General features: G+C 38.6%; 1 protein-coding gene across 1 annotated transcript in view; it reads left to right on the top strand.

Annotated features, from left to right (window-relative positions):
* Window positions 1-27,912, top strand: part of fez2b (fasciculation and elongation protein zeta 2b) — a 125,443-nt gene that overhangs the window by 82,598 nt on the left and 14,933 nt on the right. The window contains exon 5 of the mRNA XM_060831319.1: window positions 6,900-7,168. Within this exon, the coding sequence (XP_060687302.1) occupies window positions 6,900-7,168 (269 nt within the window). The remainder of the gene's footprint in view (window positions 1-6,899; window positions 7,169-27,912) is intronic.

Consider the following 27,912-nt stretch of genomic DNA (forward strand, 5'->3'; position numbering starts at 1 on the left):
CACATTTGTTTATATTCTTTAACTGTAAATATTGCAATTCTTTCCTGCTATATTTCAAAATGAGCCATCCTGCCAGTTGGTAACAATAATGCTTATTGTGATGTCACATGCTTTCCTTAAAAAAAATCCTCCAAGCACATTGGAGCCAATTTTCTTTTTGTTGAACAAAGGATCTGTAGAATATCAATTAGCACTGCAATTCATTTTATATTATGCATGTTTAAGCGGAATCTTAAGGGTGCTCATTGATTTTAGCTGTTTTTTGATAATTGATATATTTATTAGTCTTGAGGCATGCTAGTCTATTTACAGTTGTCTTAAATCTAGATAGGTGGCTTATTTATTTAGATTGCTGTAACTCATCCTGACTATTATTCTAAGCAAAAGAATTGTTTCCACCTTGGATTGCGTACATAAAATATATGGCAGAGACATGGACCGTTTGATCTATACAGTGTTGGCATTTATGCTTTACTTGAGCCCTATCCCATCATTCCATCTAACTTTATCATCATAACTCTATTCTTCGTCCAGCTTTCCTTTGCATCTTTTTCCATTCATTCTTGGGATGTGGCCATCCCTAACTAGCATTTATTGCCCCTCACTCACTGCCCTTGAGCTGGTGATGATGAGTTGCCTACATGCATGTCTATTAGTATCATAAAAGCTCATAATAGATACTAGTACCCCATCATTTCCAAAGAGTTACTGAGGCAATCCTTTTAAAGAGAACTGAGAAATACCACTGCTCATCTGTGGAACATGGATACTGTCTAGTAACACTTACCACAATGTGCCATCACCAATGCAAGCTGGGAGTTACAGATATTGCCAATATTAATTAATTATCTACCAGACTATTGACTCTCAGCTCCACCACACATTCAGCTTCAGTACATTCACTGGTTTAGTCAGTATGCAAACAATGACCAACAGAAAATCCCTAATCCATTTAGCTATTTTCAGTACCTAATGTCTCAATAGCTATGATCTCTATGCCTTCCCTAATTGTGATCTCCTAGGAGCAATGAACGGGAAATTAAATCCAGACTAATTAGAGGGACAATGTCTGTGGAACTTCTCGCCAACTCCTCTAAATGAATAAATCTAGTCTCTTGAGTCCTTCTTGTCCTCAGTTCCTTGAAGTTACCTACCTCTTGTGACAGGCAAATTCCATCTCCAACCATAAATAACTCTCACGTGAAGAAATTTGGTGAATTCGTATCCTGATTAGCTGGCAGCCTGTACAGGAGGTCCACTAAGTAATATCATCCTAGTCTCAGAGGGCCATAGGACTGGTGACTTGTTAGAGTGAGATGACTGATTTAACCTGAGAGACGCCACACCCTGGATGAGGAGCGAGGTTGAGAATGTGAGACCTTCATGGTAACCTCAGCTAGTGGTAGCATTGAACCCATTTTCCTGGCATTGCTTTGCATCACATACCAGTTGTTCAGCTAATTGACTCCATAGGGAAGGCAATTTGTGGAGTGGTTTGGTTCAATTATGTTAATAGACTAGAGAAACTGGGGGTTAATCTAATTTCAGTGCAGCGTGAAGACATTTCATGGCAGTGTTTAAAATCATGAAGGATTTTAACAATGTAACTAAAGACCAACTGTTTTCAATGTCTGAAGAGTTAATAACAGGTCATAGAATTGAGGTAATGGATGAAAGAACCAGAGTTGAAATGAGGAACAAATTTTAATGCAGTGAATACTTACAGTTTGAAATGTAAGGCCTGAAGGGGTTGTGGATGAGGATTCAGTATTAATCTATAAAAGAGTTTTCAAAGTGGAAAAAGAAAATTCAAGGGTGTGAGGACTAAGGTGAGACTTTGTTGTTCAAAGCAGCCAGCATTGACTTACTGAGCTAAATGTCACCTCCTGTGCTGCAGTATTCTGGTGATGAAGGAATTCACCTCGCACTGTGTTTCTCCCTGCCCTGTCAAGCTTTAGCATGTTGTCTCCTTTTTCATTTTGGGATAGTGGTGGGTTGCCTAAAATGGGAAAAGCACAAAAATTGATGTGAATATTATTCAGTACAGGTATGCTCTTAGAAATGCAACCTGTGGAATGTTGAACCTCCTTGTGCCACAGAATTCAGATGTTTTGCTTTTGTAGCCAAGTACAAATGCTTATTGAGATACAACCACTCTGTTTCATTGAAGGCAATGCAGAAAATAATTCCATCTGTACTATTGCATAGAAGCAAAGGAATAGGAGCAGGAATCGGCCAGTTAGCCCTTCAAGTATGCTCCACCATTCAGTATGTTCATGGCTTATCATTCAATTCAGTATCCTATTCTCACTTCCTGTTCATTTCCTTTTGGTCCATTCAGCGCTAAGAAGATTTCTGACTCTTCCTTGAAAATGTTCAATGTTCACTTTAATCCCTGCATGATAGTGAGTTCCACATTAGACCACAAGACGTAGGAGCAGACATTAGGCTGTTCAGCCCATTGAGTCTGCTCTGCCATTCAATCATGGCAATGCGTTTCTCAACCACATTCTTCTGTTTTCTCCCTGTAACCCTTGATCCCCTTGATAGTCAGGAACCTATCTGTCTCAGTCTTAAGTATACTCAATGACCTGGCCTCCACAGCCTTCAGTGACAATGAAATCTTTAGATTCACCACTATCTCCTTATCCCTGTTCTAAAAGATCTTCTCTTTACTCTAAGGCCATGCTCTTGGGTCCTAGTCTCTCCTAGCAATGGAAACATCTTCCCAGCACTACTTCTGCCCAGACCATTCTGTTATGTTTCTTGCCACTCTAGTTTAAAAAGGTTTCTTGTACATTCCCTATAGGTTTTGTAGGTGACTATCTTGTATTGATGGAGCACAGTGGATAGCATCCCTGCCCCTGAGTTAGAAACTCCAAGTCTGAGTTCCACCCTACTCCTGATGGCCAAGGAAGGAATGTTCATGACACAACCATGTTGAACATGAATCAGCAAATTTTTCCAATGGAAACCAATGACAAACAGTAACAGCAAGAGACATTACTGATCCACCTTGTAATTGGAAGAATATTGGAATTTCTTAAGTTTCACAGTTCCAGACTACAAAATTGAAGATGAAAGTGTCACCGCAACTTGGATGCATTGAGTGAATTGAATATACCACCTGACATCGATGATTTATAGTTATACTGTTCTCTAGTTGTTTGTGTCCTTTCCATTTGAGGCTTCATAATTTGATGGAGCGGAGCCGAAGCCTATCAATCCATCCTTGTATGTATACCTACCCATTTTTGGTAATGTCCTTGTAAACCTTTTCTGCAGCACCTAATGTTTCTATTTTAAAAAATATATTATAATGACAGTAATCTAAGTGTGATTCCCCATTTTATTTTCAATTGTGCATCTAGAAATAAAGCCTAGTGTGTGGTTTGCCTTTTTTGATGACCTTGCCAACATCTGACACAAATTTTGGATTAGATTACTTACAGTGTGTAAAAAGGCCGTTCGGCCCAACAAGTCTACACCGACCCGCCGAAGCGCACCCATCCAGACCCATTCCCGTAAGCCTGCACCTAACACTACGGGCAATTTAGCATGACCAATTCACCTAACCTGCACATTTTTGGACAGTGGGAGGAAACCGGAGCACCAAGACGAAACCCATGCAGACACTGGGAGAATGTGCAAACTCCACACAATGAGGTGGGAATTGAACCTGGGTCTCTGGCGCTGTGAGGCAGCAGTGCTAAACACTGTGCCACTGTGCCACCGTGCTGCCCACCAAATTTTGGTGATTAGTGTTGATACTCAAAAATCTCTTTCTCCCTTTACCTCATCTTCCTAGTAATAAATGACGTTTCTATTTTTTCTGACAAAATGTGCTGCCTCACCTCTGTATTACTCTTCGTTTGACAACGATTTGCTCATTCTACAAGTTTATTAATGTCCTCTTGTAATTTATCACAGTCGTCCTTCATATCAATGTCCTCCTCCCTCCATCAGCAACTTCCCCCATTGCAATTTGTTGTTGTCTGCATCCTTAGAAATGGTTCCAGCACTGATCTTTGTAATTTCCCACCACTCTGCATCATTACCCTTTCATCCTCGCTTTCTGCATTCTAACAATCCATTCCAGATTAGGTCCCAGTGTTATTGTTTAAATAGTTGTTATAAAGTTGATGTTTGTTTGCAAAACAAATTCACCTACTTTGCACACTTCTTCTTACAACATATGTTAAAACAAGGGGCAAAACTGAAAGCCAACCAACCTTTGAACTCTATGAAAGTTACGACTGTCGCAATAAAGGTAATTTTAAAAGGAAGATTTTCAGTCTGCAAGTTGGAATTTTCCTCATGGGATACGGATTTTGTTATTAGTAACTCTGGAGAAAAATAAATTATGTAAAAATAAAACAAATACTCAGACTTTCAATCTCGCTAGTGAAAGCAGACGTTGTTTTCAAGTTCACATGGAAATTGGTGATTTGGATGTGAATTTTTACAAAGAGTCTTGTTAAAGGAATGCATTTAGCTTAAAGTTCAAGGGAATTAATTTGTAAATTATTTTCAATGTTGACATATGTAATTAAAGCTGGGGCGAAATAAATATTGGGTGCGTTTGGATAAGTGTAAAGTCAAAGAATTATCAATTATTATGGGTTCCAATGATCCAAGTGATTCAAGTACCAACAGTAAAAACACCCATTTGATTTTTGAATATAATCAGTTTATGGATATCCTCTGATCATTTCATTGTATGTCACAAATCTTGAGCAATGTTAGCCGTTGCTTATATACAAAACTGAGTTTTGAGCCTGGATATTTTGCTCTTGCTGGAGTTGGATTTGAGGTTGGACAGGAGCTAAAAATAGTCCTGCCAGCTCCAACTTGCCTCCCTAATTGCAGGAAACTGACGAATATTCCGGCTGTTCAGCCTTCAGTTCCCACAGGCTTCAACAGATCAAATTCAGTTGAGCAATATTGCAGGATTAAAATTAAATGTAATGTTAATTTTAATCCTATATAACGGCACATCATTAATTGAGAATGTATTCTCCCGACCTATTTTTTGGAGCTGTACAGTATTGTAAATGAACCAATGACCTCTGAAAGTTTCCAGCTATGGATGGGACTAATACTGTGAATAATTCAGTGTGTGAGAATACCTCTACATTTGGGGCAGTAGGTTCTTCATCTAGTTTTTGTTTAGCCAACAGTAATCTCTGCAAGTTAATTCTCTTCGCCCGTGGGCGGCACGGTGGCACAGTGGTTAGCACTGCTGCCTCACAGCACCAGGGACCCGGGTTCAATTCCTGCCTCGGGCGACTGTCTGTGTGGAGTTTGCACGTTCTCCCCGCGTCTGCGTGGGTTTCCTCCGGGTGCTCCGGTTTCCTCCCACAGTCACAAAGATGTGTGGGTCAGGTGAATTGGCCATGCTAAATTGCCTGTAGTGTTAGGTAAGGGGTAAATGTAGGGGTTTGGGTGGGTTGCGCTTCGGCGGGTCGGTGTGGACTTGTTGGGCCGAAGGGCCTGTTTCCACACTGTAAGTAATCTAATAATGGAATCAAGGAAATGAGAGTTTGTACATTTATATGTATAAAACCATTTGGAATCTCTACATTAAATAGTGTCCTTTTAGTTTGGGCTTAAATATCAAATATGTTTTGAGACATGAAGGTACAAGTGCTTTCAATGGAACAGAATAGAGAAAAGGCTTTGAAGGACTACAGATGGATTATACTGAGGATCCATGTGAAAACTCTACAGTTCAGATGCTTCTGCCTAAATAAAGGGATATCTGCAACCATACTTAATACATAATGTACAAGAAGTAATGAATAGTGCTTAAAGTACCAGCAGCAAAAGCACCCATTTTCTTGAAATCCAGTTTTGTGAGGCAAGGGAAGAGAAAAGAAAGGCACAGTATGTATCTTTTGTCATCTAGAAAGTTCAAGCTATTAGTTTTACTTGTTTAGCAACTGAAACATTTCAATTGTAGAGATGAAAGGAAATAGTTAAAAAGAAACTGCAGAAAATCTGATTATAAAGGTAAACATTTTTGTCTATCTGTATAAGTGTAAAGACATCAAAGGTAAATACATTTGATTATGTAAATCGCAATATTTAGGGATTGTTTAGTAGCGCAGAACTTGCTAAAAAGGCAAATGTGTTGCCAAAGCTTTTTATTTTGCACTTTTCAGGATGAACCAAAGATGGCAAATTTCAAATGATAATAATTTACAGTATGGGACAAAAGAAGTGTTGGTTATAAGCATGCCGACTGGCTGGGGCAATAGTATTGAGAAGGCAGCCAGAATCTATAGATCCTCAAACCTCCAGGTAATTTTGAAAAATGTGCAAAGCTTGAATATATTAAGAGTTTATTCATTACCCGCAGCAATCAGGTCTGTACATATGTTAGTTATAGCAAACATAAATGAGCCATGTTATGGGCTTCACTGATTATCTTAAATTGGTTGTTATTATAGCTATTAGTGAACTAAGGATTGTTCACCATGTGTTGCCCAATCTCAAAATCACATCTAACAATGGATGCTTTGTTTGGATTTTGTATGTGCCGATTGGTTGAATGTGGATACAACTCTGCCTGTTACAACTAACTGAAGGAATGCATTTAAAAAAATGTACCTGGAGCTTTGAGAAGCAAATGGTTCCTCTGTACTTTTTCCATGACACAGTTTTTGCCCAATCAGAATCAACTTATCAGTTAATTATGTCCCCCTTTCCTCCTGTAGTATAAGTTATTATTGTTGAAATTTGCTATTGTTGTATTCGTTTTTTTGAATGCAAGATGAAAAAGCTTTGGCAACATTTTTTTTTCCAACAAAAATCAGTGTATAATGCCCAGAATTCTTTATTCCATTTGTTGTACATTGTGCTTGACTTTTCAGGTATTTCTGTTAACCATTTTTCAGGTGTGAAGCGATTGCCCATGGCTGAATTAAATGAGCTTCTGGAGGAAATTGAGACTGCAATAAAACACTATTCTGAGGAGCTGATTCAACAGTTAGCATTGCGTGATGAGCTAGAGTTTGAAAAAGAGGTGAAAAACAGCTTCATCTCGATACTTATTGAGGTTCAAAACAAACAGAAGGAGCATAAGGAAACAATGAAGAAGAAAAAGAAACAAAAGAATGGAACCCCACAAAATGGAAAGCAGGAGAAAAGTCATATGCCAGGAACGGTGAGTCGTGGATTCTATTACTACATGGACAAAGCTCCCTATATTGTCATTGATGTGTACTCTTTAATTCAAATAATAAATCAGTAAACTATTTTTACAGAATGTAAAACAATTGTCAGCCAGTTTATTAGTGAAAGGATGGTTATTGAGGAAAAGAATTAAAAATAACAATTAATCACATTCACCATCGCTTTATTGTGGCATTTGGAAGCCAGCATTCTCTAGAGGGAGAAGGCATCAATTTAAAACGTCATGGCTGTAGAACTGTTTGATCTACTGACAGAGGTGACAGTGCTTGAATAGAAGCTGTCAGACTTGTGGTTTCTGGCATACCTTCCGACAGAATAGTAATGAGCATAGGCGATATAAATACACCTTCATGTTTTTACTATGATTTTATCAAATACTCTCACCAGTTTAACTCCTATTTTAATGTTCTGACATGGATAATTTTTAGAATATGCATTAGACCAGGTAAACTATCAGATTATATCTTAACATTTTTCATGTAGCCAGACTGACAGCTAAGGAGATAAAGGTTTATTTCCAGGAACCAAATCAAATGATTTTCTCCTTTTATATACTTGGAATAAATTCCTAGATGAAGGTATTGAGAAATGGATGACTGCTTTGTATCGACAATGTTGCAAATTATAATGGGCTCCCAGTGGACTGAATCCTCCCCATTTCCACTTCATGGCAACAAAACTGTCTGTACATGACCTTGCTCACCCCAAATTGTTCAAAAGTCATAATTGCATGATTTTCTGCTTGTGGACTTTCCTCAGTGTTGTCACACAGATAATGTTGCAAAAGGTTTATGGGCCTCTTGTTGTTTAAAACAGTGACAGCTAACACACAGAAACCAAGACTTGCATGCGTTTTTCTCCCCTGAGCAAATTCAGTGGATTTGCACATCAATTAGCTGCATGTGATGCAGAAACTGGAAGGTTTCCTTAGAAGAAAAAAGATAATTTCATGACAGTTTTGCTATGCACATGAATACTGCTACATCCTTACAGCAGAATTTATTAAAAAAAAACCATTGTTCACCACGTGTATATCACTGTCCAGACCTGCATATGTTACCCACTCCTAATTGCTTTTGAAAAGCTGGTGGTGAACTTCCTTGACTCACTGCACTTTTTGGAATGTAATAACACCCACAATTCTTTTGAAAAGGGAGATCCACAACAATGAAGAAATAGCAAAATAGTTCCCATCAGGATGGTGTTTGGCGTGGAGGGAACTTGCATCTGTTCCCATGCATCTGTTGCTCTAGTCCTTCATGATGGTATGTCATTGGTTTAGAAGATACTGTCAAAGAAAGTTGGGTGAATTGCTGCAGAGCATCCTGTAGTGCTGTACCGAAAGGAGTTCCAGGATTTGAGTTCCAGAATTTTGACCCAAAGGCAGTTAAGAAATATCTGTATATTTCTGTAAGGATGGTAAATGGCTTAAAGAGAAACTTGCAGGTGATGGTCCTGTGCATCTGCCAAAAATGAGGCCCTTCTAGTACATCTCTTTTTTAAAGTAAAATATTTTGAAGTTGATTTGAAGTTATGTCTTACAATTGCAGCATTTATAGAAACTTTTTGTGTTTTATGGAGCGAATCACACTTTAGAAACTTTTTGGTTCTTCGAGTTGCCTTGTCCTCCCAGCCTGATTTGACATTAACAAATGTGGCACGATAGCTAAGTGGTCAACACTGCTGCCTCACAGCGCCAGGGACCCGGGTTTGATTCCAGCCTCGGGTGGCTGTCTGTGTGGAGTTTGCATATTCTCCCTGTGTCTTCGAGGGTTTCCTCCGGGTGCTCCAGTTTCCTCCCACAGTGGATTGGCCATACTAAATTGACCATTGTATTCTTGGATGTGTAGGTTAGGTGCATTAGTCAGGAGTAAATGTAGAGTAACAGGGTTACTCTTCGGATGGTTGGTATGGACTTGTTGGGCTGAACGGCCTGTTTCCACACTGTATAAATTCTATTCTAAAGCAATGCTTACCAAAGTTAGTGCCCTTGTTTGTTAACCTGTCCAAAAGCACAATTTTCTTCATGTTTTGAGAACAGATAAAATACCTATTCAGATAATAGATATAGTAAGTAGATTTTTTTTAAAAATTCCCCCCCCCCCAGTTCTTTCAAAATATGTATTTTTTTGGTAGCTAGCTGTTTTTTTTCTGTTAACCTGCTGGGATCTGGCAAATTTCTTTCAATCAAGGCAAGCAAGTTTCAATGACAGCACTTCTGGGACTCAAATTTAAGACTTTAATTGAAGGTTTAAGCTTTAAATAGACTTTTCTTTCCTGTGGGATGTCTGTCTTCTTTAAGTAGACTAATGCCCTATAAAGCAAAATGTAGGAAAAAATAAAATTGCATTGCCAAATCTGTTTTATATACACAACTTACTTGGTGGATAGGCAGGAAGGAAAAGGAGGTAGTATAACTTTGTTAGTAAAGGAAGAGACAAGTGCTGTAGTGAGAAATTATACAGGCAGTAAAGATCAAGACTTAGAATCAGTTGGGATAGAAATGACAAATAGCAAGGTAAAGAGGTTCCTGGTGGAAGTAATCTATAAGTCCCTGAAAAGTAGTTCCATTGTGGGCACAGTATAAGCTAGGAAATATTGTGCGCTTGTAAGAGAAGCAAGACAATAATCATGGGTGAATTTTAATGTGTATTGACCAAATTAATCATGTTGCTAAGGATAGTCTCAAGGGAGGGTTCATTGAATGTATTAGAGAATGATTCCCAACATATTCCTCAGAGAATCCATCAAGGAGCCAGCTGTTCTAGATTTGGTATTATGTAAGAGATGGGGCTAATTAATGATGCCTTCGTAAAGGATCCTCTAGGGAAGAATGATCTCAGCATGCTAGAATTTCAAATTCAGTTTGAGAGCAAGAAACTGGAGTGTTCTGGAGTTAAACAATGATAGTTACATAGCCATGGGGACAGATTTAGCTCTAGTGGACTGGGCAGGAAGACTAAAGTTAGGACATTTGATGATTAGAGGCAGATGTTTTAAGGAGATGTCCAAATTCCCCCAGCTAATATATATTCCACAGAGAAAGAATTGTAAAGGGGGCAACATGGTAAGCAAGAAAGATAACATAAGGACAAAAATGAAGGCATACCATATTGCAAAGGCCAGCAGTGGGTGGCAGATTGTGGAAGTATTAAAGATCAATAAAAGGTTACTAAAAAGTAATAAAAGCCATTTTTGTTTTTCTTACATTGGGAGCAGTTCAGTGATGGAGTTGTCTTATGAATTGAGCTTACGCCCATACACTCTAGATTTTAGAAGGAGGAGTGGAGATCTAGTTGCAATATACAAAATACTAAAGGAGAGTGACAAAGTAGATGGAGAATGGGAGAAATTCTTCCTCTCAAAAGGTCATGAATCTGTGCAATTCACTATTCCCGAGTATGATAGATGTCAGGACATTGAGTACGTTTAAGGAGATAGATTCTTAATTAGTAATCAATTGAAGGGTCATTGGGACTGAGCAGGAGTGAGGAAAGAACAATTCAGTACAAAATAGGTCTTTTTTTTTATAAACAGTCATCCACATATAGCATGGAAACAGACCCCTCAGTCCAACCAATCCATGCCAACCATAATCCCAATCAAAACTAGTCCCACCTGTCTGCACTTCGCCCAAATCCATCCAAACATTTCTTCTTCATGTACTTATCTAAGTGCCTTTTAACTGTACCTGCATCCACCACTTCCTCTGGAAATTTATTCCACCCATGAACTACTCTCTGTGCAAAGCAAAATTATCCTCATGTCTTTTTTTAAATCTTTCTCCTCTAACATTAAAAATATGCCCCCTAGTCTTGAAATCCCCAACCCCAATGATAAGACACCTGCCGTTCACATTATCTATATCACTCTTGATTTTATAAACCTCTGTAAGGTTATCTTTCAACCTTCTATGCTACAGAGACAAAAAGTCCCAACCTGTTCAGCATCTCCTTATGACTCAGACCCTCCATTCCAGGGAACATCCTAGTAAATCTCTTCTGAACTCTCTCTAGCTTAATAATATTTTATTTGTAGTCTAGCTATGTTTACTCTAAGCAAATTTTAACACTTCACCTATATTAGTGGAAATTACTCCGTTCATGAGTTAAATAATCTACCATAGTTACAAAACAAAATATGGTTGAGATTATCCATCTACCAAAGAAATGAAAGACACAGTTACAATTATTATGTATTTTCCGTTAACAATAAAAACATCTTTTTATCCTGGTCATACTACACTTTTGATGCTTTGTGCATTAATTAGGTCATAGGGAGTGTAGGGTCACCTACAGAAACTGACTTGTGTGTCTAGCTCAAGAATGCAAATAATAATCTGTCCTTCAATGTACAATGCCTTTCCAAACTAAAAATCTTTTGCTTCCTCACTATCCATATTGTTTGGAGTTGAGGCTGAAATGAGACCAGCAATGATAGTATTGATTTGCTGAGCAGATTTGAGACCTGAATTGCCTACTTATGCTCCTCAGTCTTAGGTTCTTATTTACTGTATATTATTTGAAAATATTTTTTGTTTAAATTTTCATAAATATTCCAGCCTCTCTCTGGTTATACAAAATGACGCTGGAGGCTGGAATCTAAAGGACCTATGTACCTTTGTTGCATGGGGAGGATTGGGGGTGAGTTCCAATTTGCACATCCATAGTCCATAGATGTTAATCTGCAGCTGCTCCTTGCTGTGTTGGTTTTCAGTAGTGTGATATCTGTAACATGACTTGTAAATTTCAAGCTTGTAAAGCTGTCAGACATCTTTGGAGAGATAAAATATCGTTTTGATATGTTCCTGGGACATTCTTTAAGGGAGACCAGGTATCCTTTAGGATTGTTAAGCACAGAATAAATGTGGCTTAAAGGTACATGAACTCTTTGGAACTGTAAAATGCACTGGTCTGTCATACTGTGAAGTCTTTTAAAACTGCTCTCTATGAATATTTAGAAAATCTGTGCTTGCTATTTTACTCTGCCTGTTGAGATAAGTTTAATGTTCTCATTACAGGATTGGTGCTGCATATCAGGCACCACAACCTTTTATTATCACAGTGGGCTTCCTGACACTTCACAGTTTGATAACTCTGGTTATAAGTGTGACTATGAACCCAAATCGTGTTTTCCTAAGGGATTAAAGAAAGTTGCATAACATAGATTATAAGTGCAGGGAGGTCACGCTGGAGCTATACAGAACTTTGGTTAGGCCACAGGTATTGTGCGCAGTTCTGGTCACACAACAGAAGTTTTGCGCTGGAGAGGGTGCAGAGGAGATTCACCAGAATGTTCCCCAAGTTGGAATATTTCAGCTGTGAAGAGACACTGGATATGCTCAGGTTGTTTTCTTTGGAGCAGTGAAGGTTGAGGGGATTGTGATAGAGGTATATAGAATTTATGAAGGGCATTGGTAGGATGAATAGAAAGCAGCTATTTCCCTTAGTCAAAGGGTCAATAACATGGGAGCATAAGTCTGGGATGGTAGTTGAGGCAGGAAACTTCACTACCTTCAAAGGTACTTGGATGAGCACTTGAAGTGTCATAAAATTCGAGGCTAAGAGCCTAGCGCAGGGATGTCGGCCTAATGCAGGTAGTATTTTTAGTCATACAGACTAAAGGGCTTCTTATGTACTATATGATTATATGAAATTTAGTAGGCAAAAGAGAGGACTGCGGATGCTGGAAACCAGAGTTTAGATCAGAGTGTTGCTGAAAAGCACAGCAGATAAGGCAGCATCTGGTAGCAGGAAAATCGACATTTCGGGCAAAAGCCCTTCATCGGGAATGATGAAGGGCTTTTGCCCTAAATGTTGATTTTCCTGCTCCTCGGATGCTGCCTGACCTACTGTGCTTTTCCAGCACCACTCTGATCTAAACATATGAAAGTTAGTGCCTCCTTTTAGTCAGTGACACTCTTCTTTGCAATACTGAAATTTTTCTGTAGATAGTTAAGCATTTAATTTTACATCATCTCAGATTAATCCAGAGGTCTGCCCATGGTGGTTGTGTGTTGGCATATAGCTGGTGGGTAAGGGAACATGGACTGCTCAAAATTTGTCATAGGATCAATAAGGAGCTGTGAGCGATGGATACAGGGAATAAATTGGCATGGAGTACATAAAAAATTTCAGGCAGTTGATATTGGATCACGTATTGGCAGAATGGGTAGAAGGGGCCTTGGTGCAGTGGGCGTTAGGGAATAAAATGGCATCTATGAGGAGTGTGATCAGGAGAGCTATTCTTTGTTTCATTTTCTTATTGCTCACAAAGGCTGGTGAACTGAGGTAGACCTTCCACTTGGCCTACCTCAGTAGACAGCAGGTTACAAATTTTCTGGAGTCACCATTCCAAATGAAATACAGACATTTTGGAACACTTTCTCCTGGATCAGGTTTTGTAGAACCAGTAATTTTCCCTACTCTGCCTTCCCAACCTTGGAGTAAAATTTCAGACCTTTGTTATTTATTTTTGCTGCCTTAGATTTCCCTGTTCCTCCACCTCACCACACCCTTCTAAAATAGATAGCGATAAGTTTGGTAATGGATAACAAATCATTTCCTTTCCAGTGATCTAGTATAGAGAATGTGACTAGCAACCTTGAGGAACACTGTTGGTCCATGTCTCATATCATCCTAACTTGAACATGTCTCTATAATTGTTACAGATCAACAATCTTTTTAAATTATGGAATTTCCTACCCAAAACCTTTTATTAGGCATCACAAACAAGATAGCTGTTCAGGGAGAATCACAACCTTGCCTATTGGATTAGATTCCCTACAGTATGGAAACAGGCCCTTTGGCCCAACAAGTCCATACCAACCCTCCGAAGAGTAACCCACTCAGACCCATATTCCCACCATATATATAAAATATACCGCTGACTAATGCACCTAACACTATGGGTAATTTGACATGGCCAATTCACCTGGCCTGCACATCTTTTGGACTGTGAGAAGAAACTGGAGCACCTGGAAGCAACCCATACACACACTAGGAGAATGTGCAAACTCCACACAGACAGTTGCCTGAGGCAGGAATCAAACCCAGCTCCTTGGTGCTGTGAGGCAGCGGTGCTGTGAGGCAGCAGTGCTAACCACTGAGCCACCATGCTGCCCTATGCTTCCTGCACTTTGAGAACAGTGTGTTTTTTAAAAATTACATTTGAGTATGATTGTATAATTTTTGCAACTATCGCAACAGTTTTCAGCAAGTCCTAACTAAAATGTGTGTGGCAATGCAGAGCAATGGCCAGTTCCAAGAAGGTTGCCTGAACACATGATGGTTAGCTCACTCTCCTAAAACACAAACTAAGCATCTTGTCTTTAAAGCATTAAAGATAGTCATATATGTTTTTAAACAAATTTTTTTGTTTGTTTTTAAATGTTTTTAAACAAATATAGTTGACAGACCAGTGAATTACTCTTTTACAGCAGATTTAAATGGATTTTTTTTAATCTTAAACTAATTAGCTTCTGCTAAATTACATCAGCTACAAGTTTTGGTATCAGAAGTTCTCTTACTGTTGTATTTTTGTTAATGTCCCTGAAAATCTCCAAGAACAGGTTTATAGGAAGGAATTTATTACTTGAATTTTGTTTTGTTAGTCAACATATCCAGGTCAGCCATAGGTTAAAAGTGCTGTAAGCAGTCCTCACTTTCTCCTAAAAGTGCTGTACCCAAGTAAAGGTAGCTAAGCAACTCAGAAGTGGCCTTGCTAGAAATGAGTTGTGATCCCTGATTTACAATATCCCATGGCTGAATGCAGTGATGTCAGCAATTTTTCTCCAAAAATAATGCAAAAACTCTGACTGTCACTGTATATTATAGGTAATGACATATGAACTTTGTGGAAGGATTTTAACTAAGACTTTATAATACAGTATATATTTTTCAGTGCATTATTGTAAATGATGAGCTTTTAATGTGCAGTAATAGTTTTATGGTTAGCCCTCATCTTTTATCTTCTTGCTCTTGTCCCTGTTGTGTGCTGTTGGTTGCGACCCTATGATTTCATATGCTCTTTCTCTGTCCTTTTTCTGCTTTCTGCTGCTTCAGCGTTTCAGCATGGAGGGACTGTCAAATGTCATTCAGAATGGCTTTCGCCAGACATTTGGAAGCTCAGGTGGTGAAAAACAGGTGCCTTGTATGGTTTACATTTTTATTTCCTTTCCAGTCACCTTTCTTCATGTGGTTACTGCTTGCTTCATTTTGTTATCATATTCTGGGTAGATGGTGTGTAAATTCTATGTGCTTTATTTCTCTGTTTAAGCAACAAAGTTGAAATATTTCTGTAGAGTTAAGCCACACGTGAAAGATGTACTTGCATTTTCCTCCTTCCATTTTAAAAGCCAACAATAGTGATGATAGGACTGTGCCTTAAAATAATAAGGATTAATTATGTCATCATGATCTGTCTTGCTCCAGTGAATTCTGGCTCTTTCCTTACTGAACAGAATATGTTTCAAGAAATAACTTGCCGTACACAAGGAATTCGGTTCAAGCATTAACCAAGATTTAAATTCACTAGGGCAAACCTAACTCTTGACTTAACAAATTTAACATATTGATTTAAAGCAACGTGTTTTATGAACCTTTTAAAGTTTATTAAGGGAATCTAAAATAACACCACAAGATGAAATACATCTTGAATTGGCTGCCTGTTCATGAAATGGTGCCACCTAGTGATGAAGATGTTATTTGCTAAGTGCAACCTGTTCTAGTAATTATAATTTGTGGAAGTTGTCTTTTTCTTGAAAATAATAAGGGATCTTCACTATAAACAGAAGTGGTGCAAGAAGATGATCCACCAAAAGAGGTGGGGGTGTGGGTAAACATTGGCTTTGCTGGTGGTATCCATGTCCTGATAGTTTTTAATTTTTTTAAAAAGGAAGAGAACAAAGGGATATTTCTGTGTTACTGTAATGGGCACTACGTGATGTGTGGCAGTAAGAAAAAAAAGAATAAAGTTTAACATGTGAGTAATGAGTCACAGTTCTGTGATGAGTTGTAGCCTTATGTCCAGCAGGTAAGTTGCCACCAATCACTTAGGTGCTATCATTGCCTAATGACCACATTCCTTATCAGTACTATTATAACTGTGGTGGAAGGAGTGCTCTAATAATCAAACCCTACTACTGAACTCGTGGCTCTGTTAGTATATATTTGATAATTCAGTCACCGAAATGGCCAATTGCTTCTCTCTTGTACTACTGTATATGACAAAAGAGGCTTTCCCCAGGCTTGTTTAATGAACTAAAAATATTGCTTTATTCTAAATACAAGTGACAAACTCTGGTTAGCATCTCGGGTATAATCTAAATTTGAAACTGTCATCCATTTTAATCCTAAACACAGACATACAGCACAAAAAAAACAGTTTCTGCAGAGATGATTGCTTTGGGGAAAAAATAAAGTTGGCCAAGGGTCTGAAAGCGCAGGATAGGATGCAATGACATTTCACAGACCATGAGGTTTCCAGATGACAAAATGCAATTACTAACAGAAGTGGACTAATGGAAGGTGTTCAGTTATGATTGCAATCAACTAGATCAAAGCCCATGGAAATCGGTCACAGAACAGCTTTTCAGATTGTGCAAGGTTTTTAGAATTACTAGTAGTTGGAAACATTATCAAGGTCCCAGGAACATTTCCTGAGAAAAGGTGAGAGACTTGTAGCTTCTGACTACTTCGGTATGTACAACAGAAAGCTATGTCCAGAAAAGGTTGCTAAATAACTAACTATTTTCAAGATCAGGTTTTCCAGTAATTAAGGGCATTAAGTCCCAGCTCTTAGGTCTTTGAAAGCTTTGCTTGACTTTTCTCGAGAGTAACATTTTTTTTCTGTCAATGACAGGTGGTTTACAGCACAGATTAAGCAGTTGACTTAATTCCTTGATAAGCTGAAAATGTGTTGCTGGTTAAAGCACAGCAGGTTAGGCAGCATCCAAGGAATAGGAAATTCGACGTTTCGGGCATAATAAACCCACATGGTAAACCCTTTCCAATCTGGAAAATATTCAAACCATTCATATGCTCCAATGTTTCCACATTGTCCTTAAGTATACATTCCCAACAGTACAGCAAAGTAATTTAAACATCATTCAGTATTTGGCTACTTTGGAATATCTGAGGGTGTTTTGAGTTCAGGAACATAAATGATATTGCTGATAATGATTGGGTGAGACATCCTAAAACTTGTCTAATTGAGCTACATGATCAGAAAATAAATTTCTGGAGTTTTCTTTTAATTTATACAGTGGTCGTTATCTCCTTTTTATTTTGCCTTTGTCAAGCAATTGTAATGGAGGCTAAATTCATGGAGTATGGGGTATATAACATTTCTGAATCTGATAATGCTAAGTTCATTAGAATGGTCATTTCTTAGCTGTTTTCTGATGCATTATACATGCCAGAAATTAGTGACATCTTCTCTGGTGATTCTGAAGGTTAGACTTGTAGGAGACGAGATAATGGCAAGCAAGTTCTGCCAGTTGGAGATATCAAATTTGTCAATCCATAGTTGTAAGTGAATTGAGGAATTTGATTTAAATTCTGTAGCATGAAATAATGGGCTTCAGAATTTTAAACCATGATCTACTGAGCTTGTAATATTATCCCACACATTTGAAGTCATTTTAGTCATTTTATCTGTTTTTGGGTTCAGAAAACCTAATTCCCTGCCTTCTAGCATTTTCCTCTGCTCCATTAATCCATTTGTCCTATAAGAGAAGTCAGCTATAATTTTGCCTGGTGATAAAGTTTCCAGTATTTCATGTGAACGTTCTTGATAAAATACTCTTCAAAAGATGAAGGAGATGCTGCGAGTTTGCAAAAAACAAAATTTAGCAGATTCTCAAAACTGCCTGAGATGGCCCAGATGTACGGAAACAACAAATTCATACTGGGATCAGTACCCTTGAGAGTTGTTAAAACAAACTTGTAAAGGGCTTTACATCAAATAGTACAGGGTTTGGGGCTACAATAGAGGAAGAGTTTACATGAGTATAAATTCAGAAGTAGATGAGAAAGGATAATTGGCTATATCGCAGTGATAATCAAAGCATGAAGGGAAGGAACAAATTGTGCAAGCGTAAGAGTGCACCAGAAAATATGATCAAAGTACAGAAAAATGACAATTTCAGGAAACAGGAGAAATAGGTAGATGGAGATTTAGAAAGCCAAAATTAGTGCTTAAGGCATTACCAATGTACAGTGATTTGGAAAGTAATTGAATTGAATTATATGAAAACCACTTGGAATTAGTAATCATAATACAATTGAATTTCACATTAAGTTAGAAAACTGTGTACTGCAATCACAAACAACTACTTTAAACCAAAGCCAATCACATAGCTGTGCAGGCAGAGTTAACCTTCTCTGAGCTGCCTCCAAAGAAATTCTTTCCCCAAGTAAGGGGACCAAAACTACTCTCAGTACTCCAGAAATGGTTTCATCAACACCTTTGTAAAATTACAGTAAGACTTCTCTACTCATACTTCACTTCAAGGGAGTTGAAGGCCGCATTCCAGTTGTCTTCCTGATTGCCTGCTGCATTTGTGTTTTAGTTTTCTGCATTTCGTGCACCAGTACTTTGCACTTCTCCATTTTTTTTTGTTCTCCCTTCCTTCCAAAGCAAACAACCTGTTGAAGGCATCAATTGAACCTGCCTCTAGCAAATTCCCAGGGACCACTTGCAGTGGGAAAAAGTTTTTCATTCATCACTCTTGATTCCTTTGTACACCACTTTAAGTCAATGTCCTCTCGTTCTCATTCTTTCCCACCTGTTCATGATTTTGAAAAGCTGTACCAAATCATCGCTTGGCTGCCTTCTCTCTTGTGACTTAGAGTACAAATGTAAAGCAAAGTATATACGTCCAGATGAATAAAGTCGATCCTCCAGTTCTAAAAGAGATTGCTGCAGAGAATTTTCTTTTATATTTATTATTGGTGTTGTTTGCTGAGCCAGCATTTGTTGTCCATTGCTGAATGCTTTTGAGGCATCTGTCTTTAATTGCTGCAGTCTATGTTTTGAATAGATACACCTACAATGACATTAGGAAACGAGGTCCTGGATTTTGACCAGCAAAACTGAAGGAAAGCAATATGCTGACTCTGATTGATTTTCCAGAATTCCCTGTATTCTGGAATAGCCCAATAGAATGGAAGCTAGCAAATGAAAGAAAAATAGGAAAGGAACAAAATCCTTAGGGAAGAAGAACATGTTTTGCCAGTATGTAGAACCTCCAAAAAGGGAGAGGGGTAGATATGGACCTATTCAGAGATTACCCCAGGCAGACATGAAAGTGGTTTCTTTCTGGAAATTCACTTTGGGGGGGGGGGAATGCACTTTTGGCCAATAATAGTTAGGTCTTATAAGAAACATAGAAAGTACAAGCATGAGTAGGTCATTCTATCCTTTGCTGAAAATGTGTTGCTGGTTAAAGCACAGCAGGTTAGGCAGCATCCAAGGAACAGGAAATTCGACGTTTTGGGCCAGAGCCCTTCATCAGGAATGGGTTCTGGCCCGAAACGTCGAATTTCCTGTTCCTTGGATGCTGCCTAACCTGCTGTGCTTTAACCAGCAACACATTTTCAGCTCTGATCTCCAGCATCTGCAGACCTCACTTTTTACTCTACATTCTATCCTTTGGTCCTGCTCCGTCATTCGGTAGGATTATGACTAATTCTCTACCTTGATGCCATATCCTCGCTTTCTCCCAAATCCCCTTGATGCCTTTTAAATGTAAAAACATATCTGTCTTCCTTGGAGAAACAAAAGCACCAGGTGTAGAAAGTTTAGATGGCTGTTGTTCTAGCATTCTGTTGCATGTAGGCATGTCACTAGACATTCTATTGTAGCTGTCCTGCAGATATGCAATAAACCTTTAAAGGACATGCTCATGTCGTCGTCGTCGTCGTCGTCTTCGTCATCATCATCATCATCGCCGTCATCATCATCATCATCATCGCCGTCATCATCATCATCATCATCATCGCCGTCATCATCATCATCGCCATATAATGATATAAAGGACTTGGTTTCTATCTTACTAAGCCCTGTTGAGCATGACTGAGAGAAGCATGCTGTAAGTGCATTGAAATTGTATTGTTTGAGCCCAACTATGCAAGTGCCTGTGATTGAAGTCCAAATATGTAGATAAAGCATTTGGACAGCTAACCTCAGCAAGTTTAACAGTGTACAGATCTCCAACTTAAATAGGCAGGAGTGAGACTTTTCCTTCTACTTTTAAAGGCCAAGACCTATCAAGTTAGGCGTTTTGTTTATTTTGATAAATTTAAAAAAAAGGTTTATCTTGCTACCTGACATTAAAAGGTTGAGCTGTTAGACTACTTATTGTATGTTTAAAAGCAAAGTCAAGCAAGTAAAAGGTTTTCAACAGTCTTCAAGCTAAAACCAGCAGTGAATGGATATTGTGAGCTTAGCTACAGAGCGTTACTGTTTGGAAACACACGTTTTCAAACATGAGTGTATTATGAAATCACCCACAGGTAAAATAGAAATGCATTACACATAATCTTAGTATTGTTACAGAGGCTTCATATGTAATTTTTTTTAGGACATGCGTGTTGAAGGAATATGAAAAAATATTGATTTTAAAGTTCTGTAAAGATAACTGGATAATTATTTTTTTTAAAAATTGATAAGATACAATGCGCCTTTTGTATTAAGGTGCTTCCAGGAAACCACAGTTTCAATTGTTGGACTTATTTACTAGTGATCGCCTAAATGAGCATTATGGATGTTCTATCTGACAGTGTTTTGCACGAAGTTGGAGATTTTGGTTTTCTGTTGAAGGAAGCCTAGTGAAGAACAGGCTGCTCAGGCCATTGCTGCTGTTTCTGAAGTACCTTTGTGTGAATCTGGTGAGAAACTTATCTGTCCTCTTTAAGAGCATCTGGAAGATTTCTCAATTCTACTTTGAGAAACCAGGCTCAAGCAAGTCCGAAAGACAACTGGCATGTGATGTAATAACAAGTAACATAGCTAGCGATTGCTAACTGTTGTTAAGTGATATTTATGTTGACTTCAATAATGTAACAAATGAGTTATTGGTCACCTAGTATTGAAGTAGCCAATACATTTGATGACCTGAATGGCTTACTTCCACTTCTATGTCTTACAATTATTACTGGTACTAATGTGTACAAAACTAGATTTATAACTCAAACTCTTTGTCTGTTGTGTAATTATGGACTTTGCATACCTGTTTTATTCTGTCCTGTCTTTGAAAATGAAAATCCTGTCCTTCCTTCAATCTTACCACAGCGAATGTGGTTCAAATCTCATTGGTAGTTACAATGCTGAGATCTATCCATAGAGGTAGTCCTACCACTTCCGGGTCTTTAGTATCTACCAAGTAGAAGATTCAGGAATCCAAGTTGAAATTGCATACTATCACTGCACATAATTGATGACCCTGTGAGGTGTAAGATGGTTATAATAAGTAGTATCATTGAGTGCCTCTTCTTGTGGTACATCTTCTCTGATCATTCTGATATTTTGAATTAGGCATTGCTGGCTGGTCCAGCATTTATTGCCTCACTTGGGTTGCCTTTGAATGGTGGTAGTGAGTTGCCTTCTTGAACAGCTGCAGTCCATGTATTGCAGATATATCTATAATGCTATTAGGGAGTGAATTCCAGCATGTTGATCCATGACACTGCAGGATTGGTGATATATTTTCAAGTCAGGATGGTGATTGGTTTGGAGGAGGGCTTGCAGGTGATTGTGTTCCCAGTGGGTGGCACAGTGGTTAGCACTGTTGCCTCACGGCGCCAGAGACCAGGATTCAATTCCCGCCTCAGGTGACTGTGTGGAGTTTGCACATTCTCCCAGTGTCTGCATGGGTTTCCTCCGGATGCTCCGGTTTCCTCCCACAATCCAAGTGAGGTGAATTGGCCATGCTAAATTGCCCATGGTGTTAGGTGAAGGGGTAAATCCAGAGGAATGGGTCTGGGTGGGTTGCGCTTCAGCGGGTTGGTGTGGACTTGTTGGGCCGAAGGGCCTGTTTCCACACTGTAAGTAATCTAATCTAATCAATAATTTGCAGTCCCTGTCTTTCTCGATGGAAGTCATCGTGAGTTTGGAAATTGCTGTCTCAGGAGCCTAGGTGAATTTCTGCAGTGCACCTTGTAAATGAGACACACTGTTGCTGAGTATCAGAGGTGGATATGTGTGGATGCTGTGCCAAACATGCAGGCTCCTTTGCCCTGGATAGTGTCAGGCTTCCTGAGTGTTGGAGCTGCAGTCATCCAGGCAAGTGGGAAGTATTCCATCACTTCCTTAACTTCTGGCTTTGTAGATGGTTGACAGGCTTTGTGTCTGTGAATGAGTTAGTCATGCAGTATTTCTAGCTTCTGACCTGCTCTTGGAATCAGTGTATTTATGTCTGCATTCCAGACATTTAATTTCAGGTCAATCATAAATCCCAGGTAATAGATGGCGCAGAATTCAGCGATCGTATCATCATTGAATGTTAAAGAATGATGATTAGATTCTCTCTTGTTAGAGATGATCATTGCCTGGGATTTGTGTGGGGTGAATATTACTTGCAGCTTTTCAGCTCAAGCCTGAATATTGTCCAGGTCTTGCTGTATTTGGAGATGAACGTGGACTGCTTTAGTATCTGAGTCGTCATGTTTGGTGCTGAACACAATCATCAGCAAATATTCCTACTTCTGAGCTTGTGATAGAGGGAAGATTGTTGAAGCAGCTAAAGGTGGTTGGACTGATGGTACTACCTTGAGGATCTCTTCTTGCGCAGTGGTAGTGCCCTAAGCAGGTCAAGATTGAAGTTCTGCCTGCTCCAGAGATGTGTGGCGACATAAATGAACAGGTTGATTGAGAAAATATCTACCGTGAAGAACTCCTGCAGAGATGTCCTGGAGCTGAGATGACTGACTTTGAACAACCATAACTATCTTCCTTTGTGCTGTATAAATCCCTAAACAGCAGAGTTTTCCCCTTGATTCCCACTGACTCTGATTTTGTTAAGGCTCCTCAATGCCACACTCAATAAGATATGGAATTGATGTCAAGGGCAGGTCCTTTCACCTCCCTTCTGTATCAATGTATTAATTTTGGCTTTTAGGATATGTCTACCTGCCTCTGGAATATGCACTGTTGATGGTTATTAAAACTTCTGGTTGTCTTATACCATTGATTTAGTGCCTGGGGTGGACTATGAGAGGTTTGGTCATCTTCCAAACATTTTTTGGTTTATTGATTGTTCGCTCATTTGACTGGCATTCTGAGCTGCCTGTGTTATACCACGTTAGTGTTCACCTGAGTCTTGTTCCAAAGTCTGGCATGGCTTGGAAACCAGACTTTCTGCGCATGTATGCCCAATGTCCTTTGATGCTACATGCTTTGCAGATGTGAAGAAACACTAGATAACTTCTGGGTTGGTGCAACAAAAAGATCATGTTGATTAGGTACACTTTTCCGACTGTAGCAGTAGTGATGTCTGCATCAAAATGATTAATTGATGTTTGTCAGCCATTATGGCTTGATGCTGGCATCCATCGTTTGAGAAATGCGTCAATGGTACTGTTTCTTGCTTAGAAGTTCTTTCCTGAAAACTTGGAATTGATAATCTCTTCTACTTCAATTAGCCACTCTGCAAACCCATTAACGCAATTACACTGATGCTGTTATGTTGTGGCATCTGATGAAAAAATTGGCAAAAGACTGTTGGGGTTTCTGTGGCTATAGATTGAAGTCTGTTAATCTGGAAGTTGATTTTTGCCTTGAATTGGTCTTTAATTACTTTTCAGGTCTTCTCTGGAATTTTTTCTCATTCTCAGACTGGGATATATTTATTCTGTGAAGCATGCATTGCTTAAATAGCTGTGATTCCATGACAATGTTAATTATTACATGATCTAAATTTAAATGTGTGCCTTGCATTTCTTGCTGGAGGCTTCTTCCTTTGTTCAAGGTGAGCAAAGGGCTTGTTTATTCTTTCACTTGGTTCATTGTTTTGTCTTTTAATTTTTTCCTTCATTTTTTCCTGTTTTATATTTCATGGTTGAGACTTCTAACAAATTAGGAACTATTGAACATTCTGGATTTCAAAGACTTAATGAGGTTTTGACAGAATATGCGGTTTCTTGGAATTCTTCAGTATTGTGAGTTTTAACTCATCTAATTACAGTCAAGTCAGGTAACTTATTAATAGAGACAAACATTGCTTTTGAGAGGTTAAAACATGAGGTTCATTGCTTTAATTGCTGTACAGACTTGGTTTAGAAGAGATGAGTTTATGTGCTGGAGGTTGCTCAACAACATGCTTTTGAGATTGTTTTTTTAAGAGCACCTGAACCTGTCAGTAAATGGAAAATCTTTAAAGTTTGCAGTGAGCAAGCATTTCCCTCTCCTGGAAAAGTAGGATGACACCTTAGAGCAGAACCAGCTGAAAAGATCACCCTTTCCAATTAAGTATTTCTGGGAATCTGAGAAGATTTCAACTATCAGTATTTGATTACCTCATAAACCCTGAAAGCTGAAATAGTACTTTTATTAGGAGATCTAGGTCTAAATAATTTTTCATCTGAAGTGCAGTCTGGTGTGAAGATTTTCCATCATTCTACAGTGGTCACTAATTTGATGTTGTTGACAGGACACTGGGGGAGCCTTGAAATCATCTAATATTGCCCTCTGAGTTTGGACCCTTGGCACAGGGGTGCTGTTTACTCCTTTAGCATTTGTTTTTAAAGCCTTATCATCTCTGCAGAGTTGAATTCTCTCATGAATGTGTTTAGGTTGAAATAGATATAGTTTAATTCAAAATCATAGCTGAGTTGTTCACTAGTTTTGCCACATCATTTATAGAATTTATTATTTTAAAACAAGTTATTTTTGAGTTTACTGAAGAAACCTAATTAAACTCTTTTATTCTTGACTGTAGTAATAAAGAGTAACAATTTGGCTATTTTGGTGATTGAATCAAAGTATTTAAACTCATTACATATATAGTGGAGTACTTGTCCCTAATTACCAGTACATTCCTCCTATCGGAGTCATGAAGAGGTTTGGGGCTCATCCAAGATCTCAAAATTGAAACTGCACATGGACAAATAGTTATTGATAAAGCATAGGGGGACAATTACCAGGTTACTCATATTATAAAACTAGAGTAGCATTGGAAGCATCATTCTTGCAGGTGGAGGAGATCTCCCTGGTTGGTTTATAGCATTTGGTGGTAATCACTAAGAACATACTGCCCTCGAGGTTAGCGGATGGGGAAATAAATCAATCATTTTAAAAGAAAATTGGATGGGTTTTGACAAAGACAAAGGCTATGGGGACCAAGTGGGAGAGTGGTACTGTCTGTTTGCTCCACAGGCAGCCAGCTTGGACTGAGTACATTAAATGGCCTTTTTGGCCATAAATGCCTCTAATGTGGAGACCTGGGACCTGCAGCATTGAGGGTGGTGGAATCTGAGGAAAATGATCAAAAGTACAAATAAATTTACAGTCACACTTTCCAAAATGAAGCCTTTCCTGTTTTTTTGGATGAGGTATATGTTGTAACCCTCTTAACTGTGAAGCAGTGTAGATTCCAATTTCTATTTGACTTGAGGAAAATCTTTCTGGTGTTTCTATCATGCCTTGTGACTGTGAAATCTTCAAATTAAGTTACCTCCTGCTTGTACACTGCTCTTTATTAAAGTAATCATTCTAACTTTGGAAAACGTTAGCAAGATAGGAACAAGAGTAAACCATTCAACCTTCCAAGCATGTTCTGTTCATTCGTTTTGGTGTTTACTAATCTGTATCTCATCTTATTTTACGCATCTTAATTTCATTGCTTTTAAACTCTTCTTTAAAACGTGAATCTTAGTTTTGAGGTTTTCAATTGACTCCCAACCTCCACAGCTTCTTGGGGGATAAGATTCTAATTTTCCACAAAAATTTCTGGAAATGAGTGCTTCTTGACATTATTTTGAAGGATCTATATACAACATTAAGGTTTATTGCATGTTGTCAACTCTTTACCTGAAAACATAGGGTAGATAAAGGGAAACATATATCTTTCAATATTCATAGACACCTCAATTAGATTAACTTCTGATCTGTTCACAAGAAATTACACACTTTCTTCATGATTTATTCCTTGCCTTGGTATCATTTTGATCCCTACCTTCCAAGGCAGGTATTTCATTTCTATGGTGTAATGCACAGAACTGAAAGTAGAATTCCAAATACAATATTAGAGCTTTATATAAATATATCATAACTTGTACAAATTCAGTTTAGAAATCTCCAATTTGTCTTACGTAATCCAAGGCAACCATTCTTTAATGTAATTGGATCAAACTGAAATCACCTTTTTAACAATGTTGTGAATTAGATTAACATGCATGATCCACAGACCTACAAAGAGTCATTAGAGATGTACGGCACGGACACATCTATTGGTCCAACTCGTCCATGTCGACCAGATATCCTAACCAAATCTAGTCCCATTTGCCAACACTAGGCCTATATCCCTTCAAACCTTTCCTGTCAACAACTTGCCCACCACCGATGTCAGGCTCATCAGTGTATAGTTCCCTGGCTTTTTCTTGCCATCTTTCTTAAATAGTGGTACCATGTTAGCCAACCAACAGTCTTCTGGCACCTCACCTATGACTATCAATAATATACCTCAGCAAGGTGCCCAGCAATCACTTCCCTAGCTTCCCACAGGATTCTAGAGTACACCTGATAAGGTTCTGGGGATTTATCCATTTCTACGCATTTCAAGACATCCAGTACCACCTCCACTGTATTTTGGGCATTTTTCAAGATGTCACCATCTATTTCCCTACATTCTGTATCTTCCAAGTCCTTTTCCACAGTAAACACAGATGCAAAATACTTGTTTAGTATCTCGCCCATCTCCTGTGGCTCCACACAAAGGCTGCCTTGCTGGTCTTTTGAGGGGCCCTGTTCTTTCCCTAGTTACCCTTTTGTCCTTAATGTAGTTATAAAATCCCTTTGGGTTCTCCTTAACCCTATTTGCCAAAGCTATCTCGTCCCCTTTTTGCAATCCTGATTTCCCTCTTATGTACACCTGCTGCACTTATACACTTCCAATGATTCCCTCGATCTCTCCTGTCTATACCTGACATAGGCTTCCTTCTTTTTCTTAACCAAAACCTAAATTTCTTTAGTCCTCCAGCATTTCTTACACCTACCAGCCTTTCCTTTCATCCCAACAGGAATGTTCTGTCCTTGGACTAACCTAATCTCATTCTTGAAGGCTTCCCATTTTCTAGCCATCGCTTTACCTGCGAAAATCTGCCCTCAGTCAGCTTTTGAAAGTTCTTGCCTAAAACTGTCAAAATTTTCCTTTCTCCAGTTTAGAACTTCAACTTTTAGATCTGCTCTGTCCTTTTCTATCAGTATTTTAAAACTAATAGAATTATGGTCGCTAGCCCCAAAGTTTTCCCCCACTGACACCTCAGTCACCTGCCCTGCCTTATTTCCCAGAGTAAGTCAAGTTTTGCACCTTCTCTAGTAGGTACATCCACATAATGAATCAGAAAATTTTTTGTACACACATAATTATTGTTATTTCTTACTTGCCTGACAGATCAAATAAATTGCACGTGACCATATAAAATATTTTTGACATCCTATGAAATCTTGTGATCAGTTTGTTATGTGTCAATAAAAAAACAGGAAAGAAGAATGTAA

This window comes from Hemiscyllium ocellatum, chromosome 10 (genome assembly GCF_020745735.1).
Source record: "Hemiscyllium ocellatum isolate sHemOce1 chromosome 10, sHemOce1.pat.X.cur, whole genome shotgun sequence".
NCBI lineage: Eukaryota > Metazoa > Chordata > Chondrichthyes > Orectolobiformes > Hemiscylliidae > Hemiscyllium > Hemiscyllium ocellatum.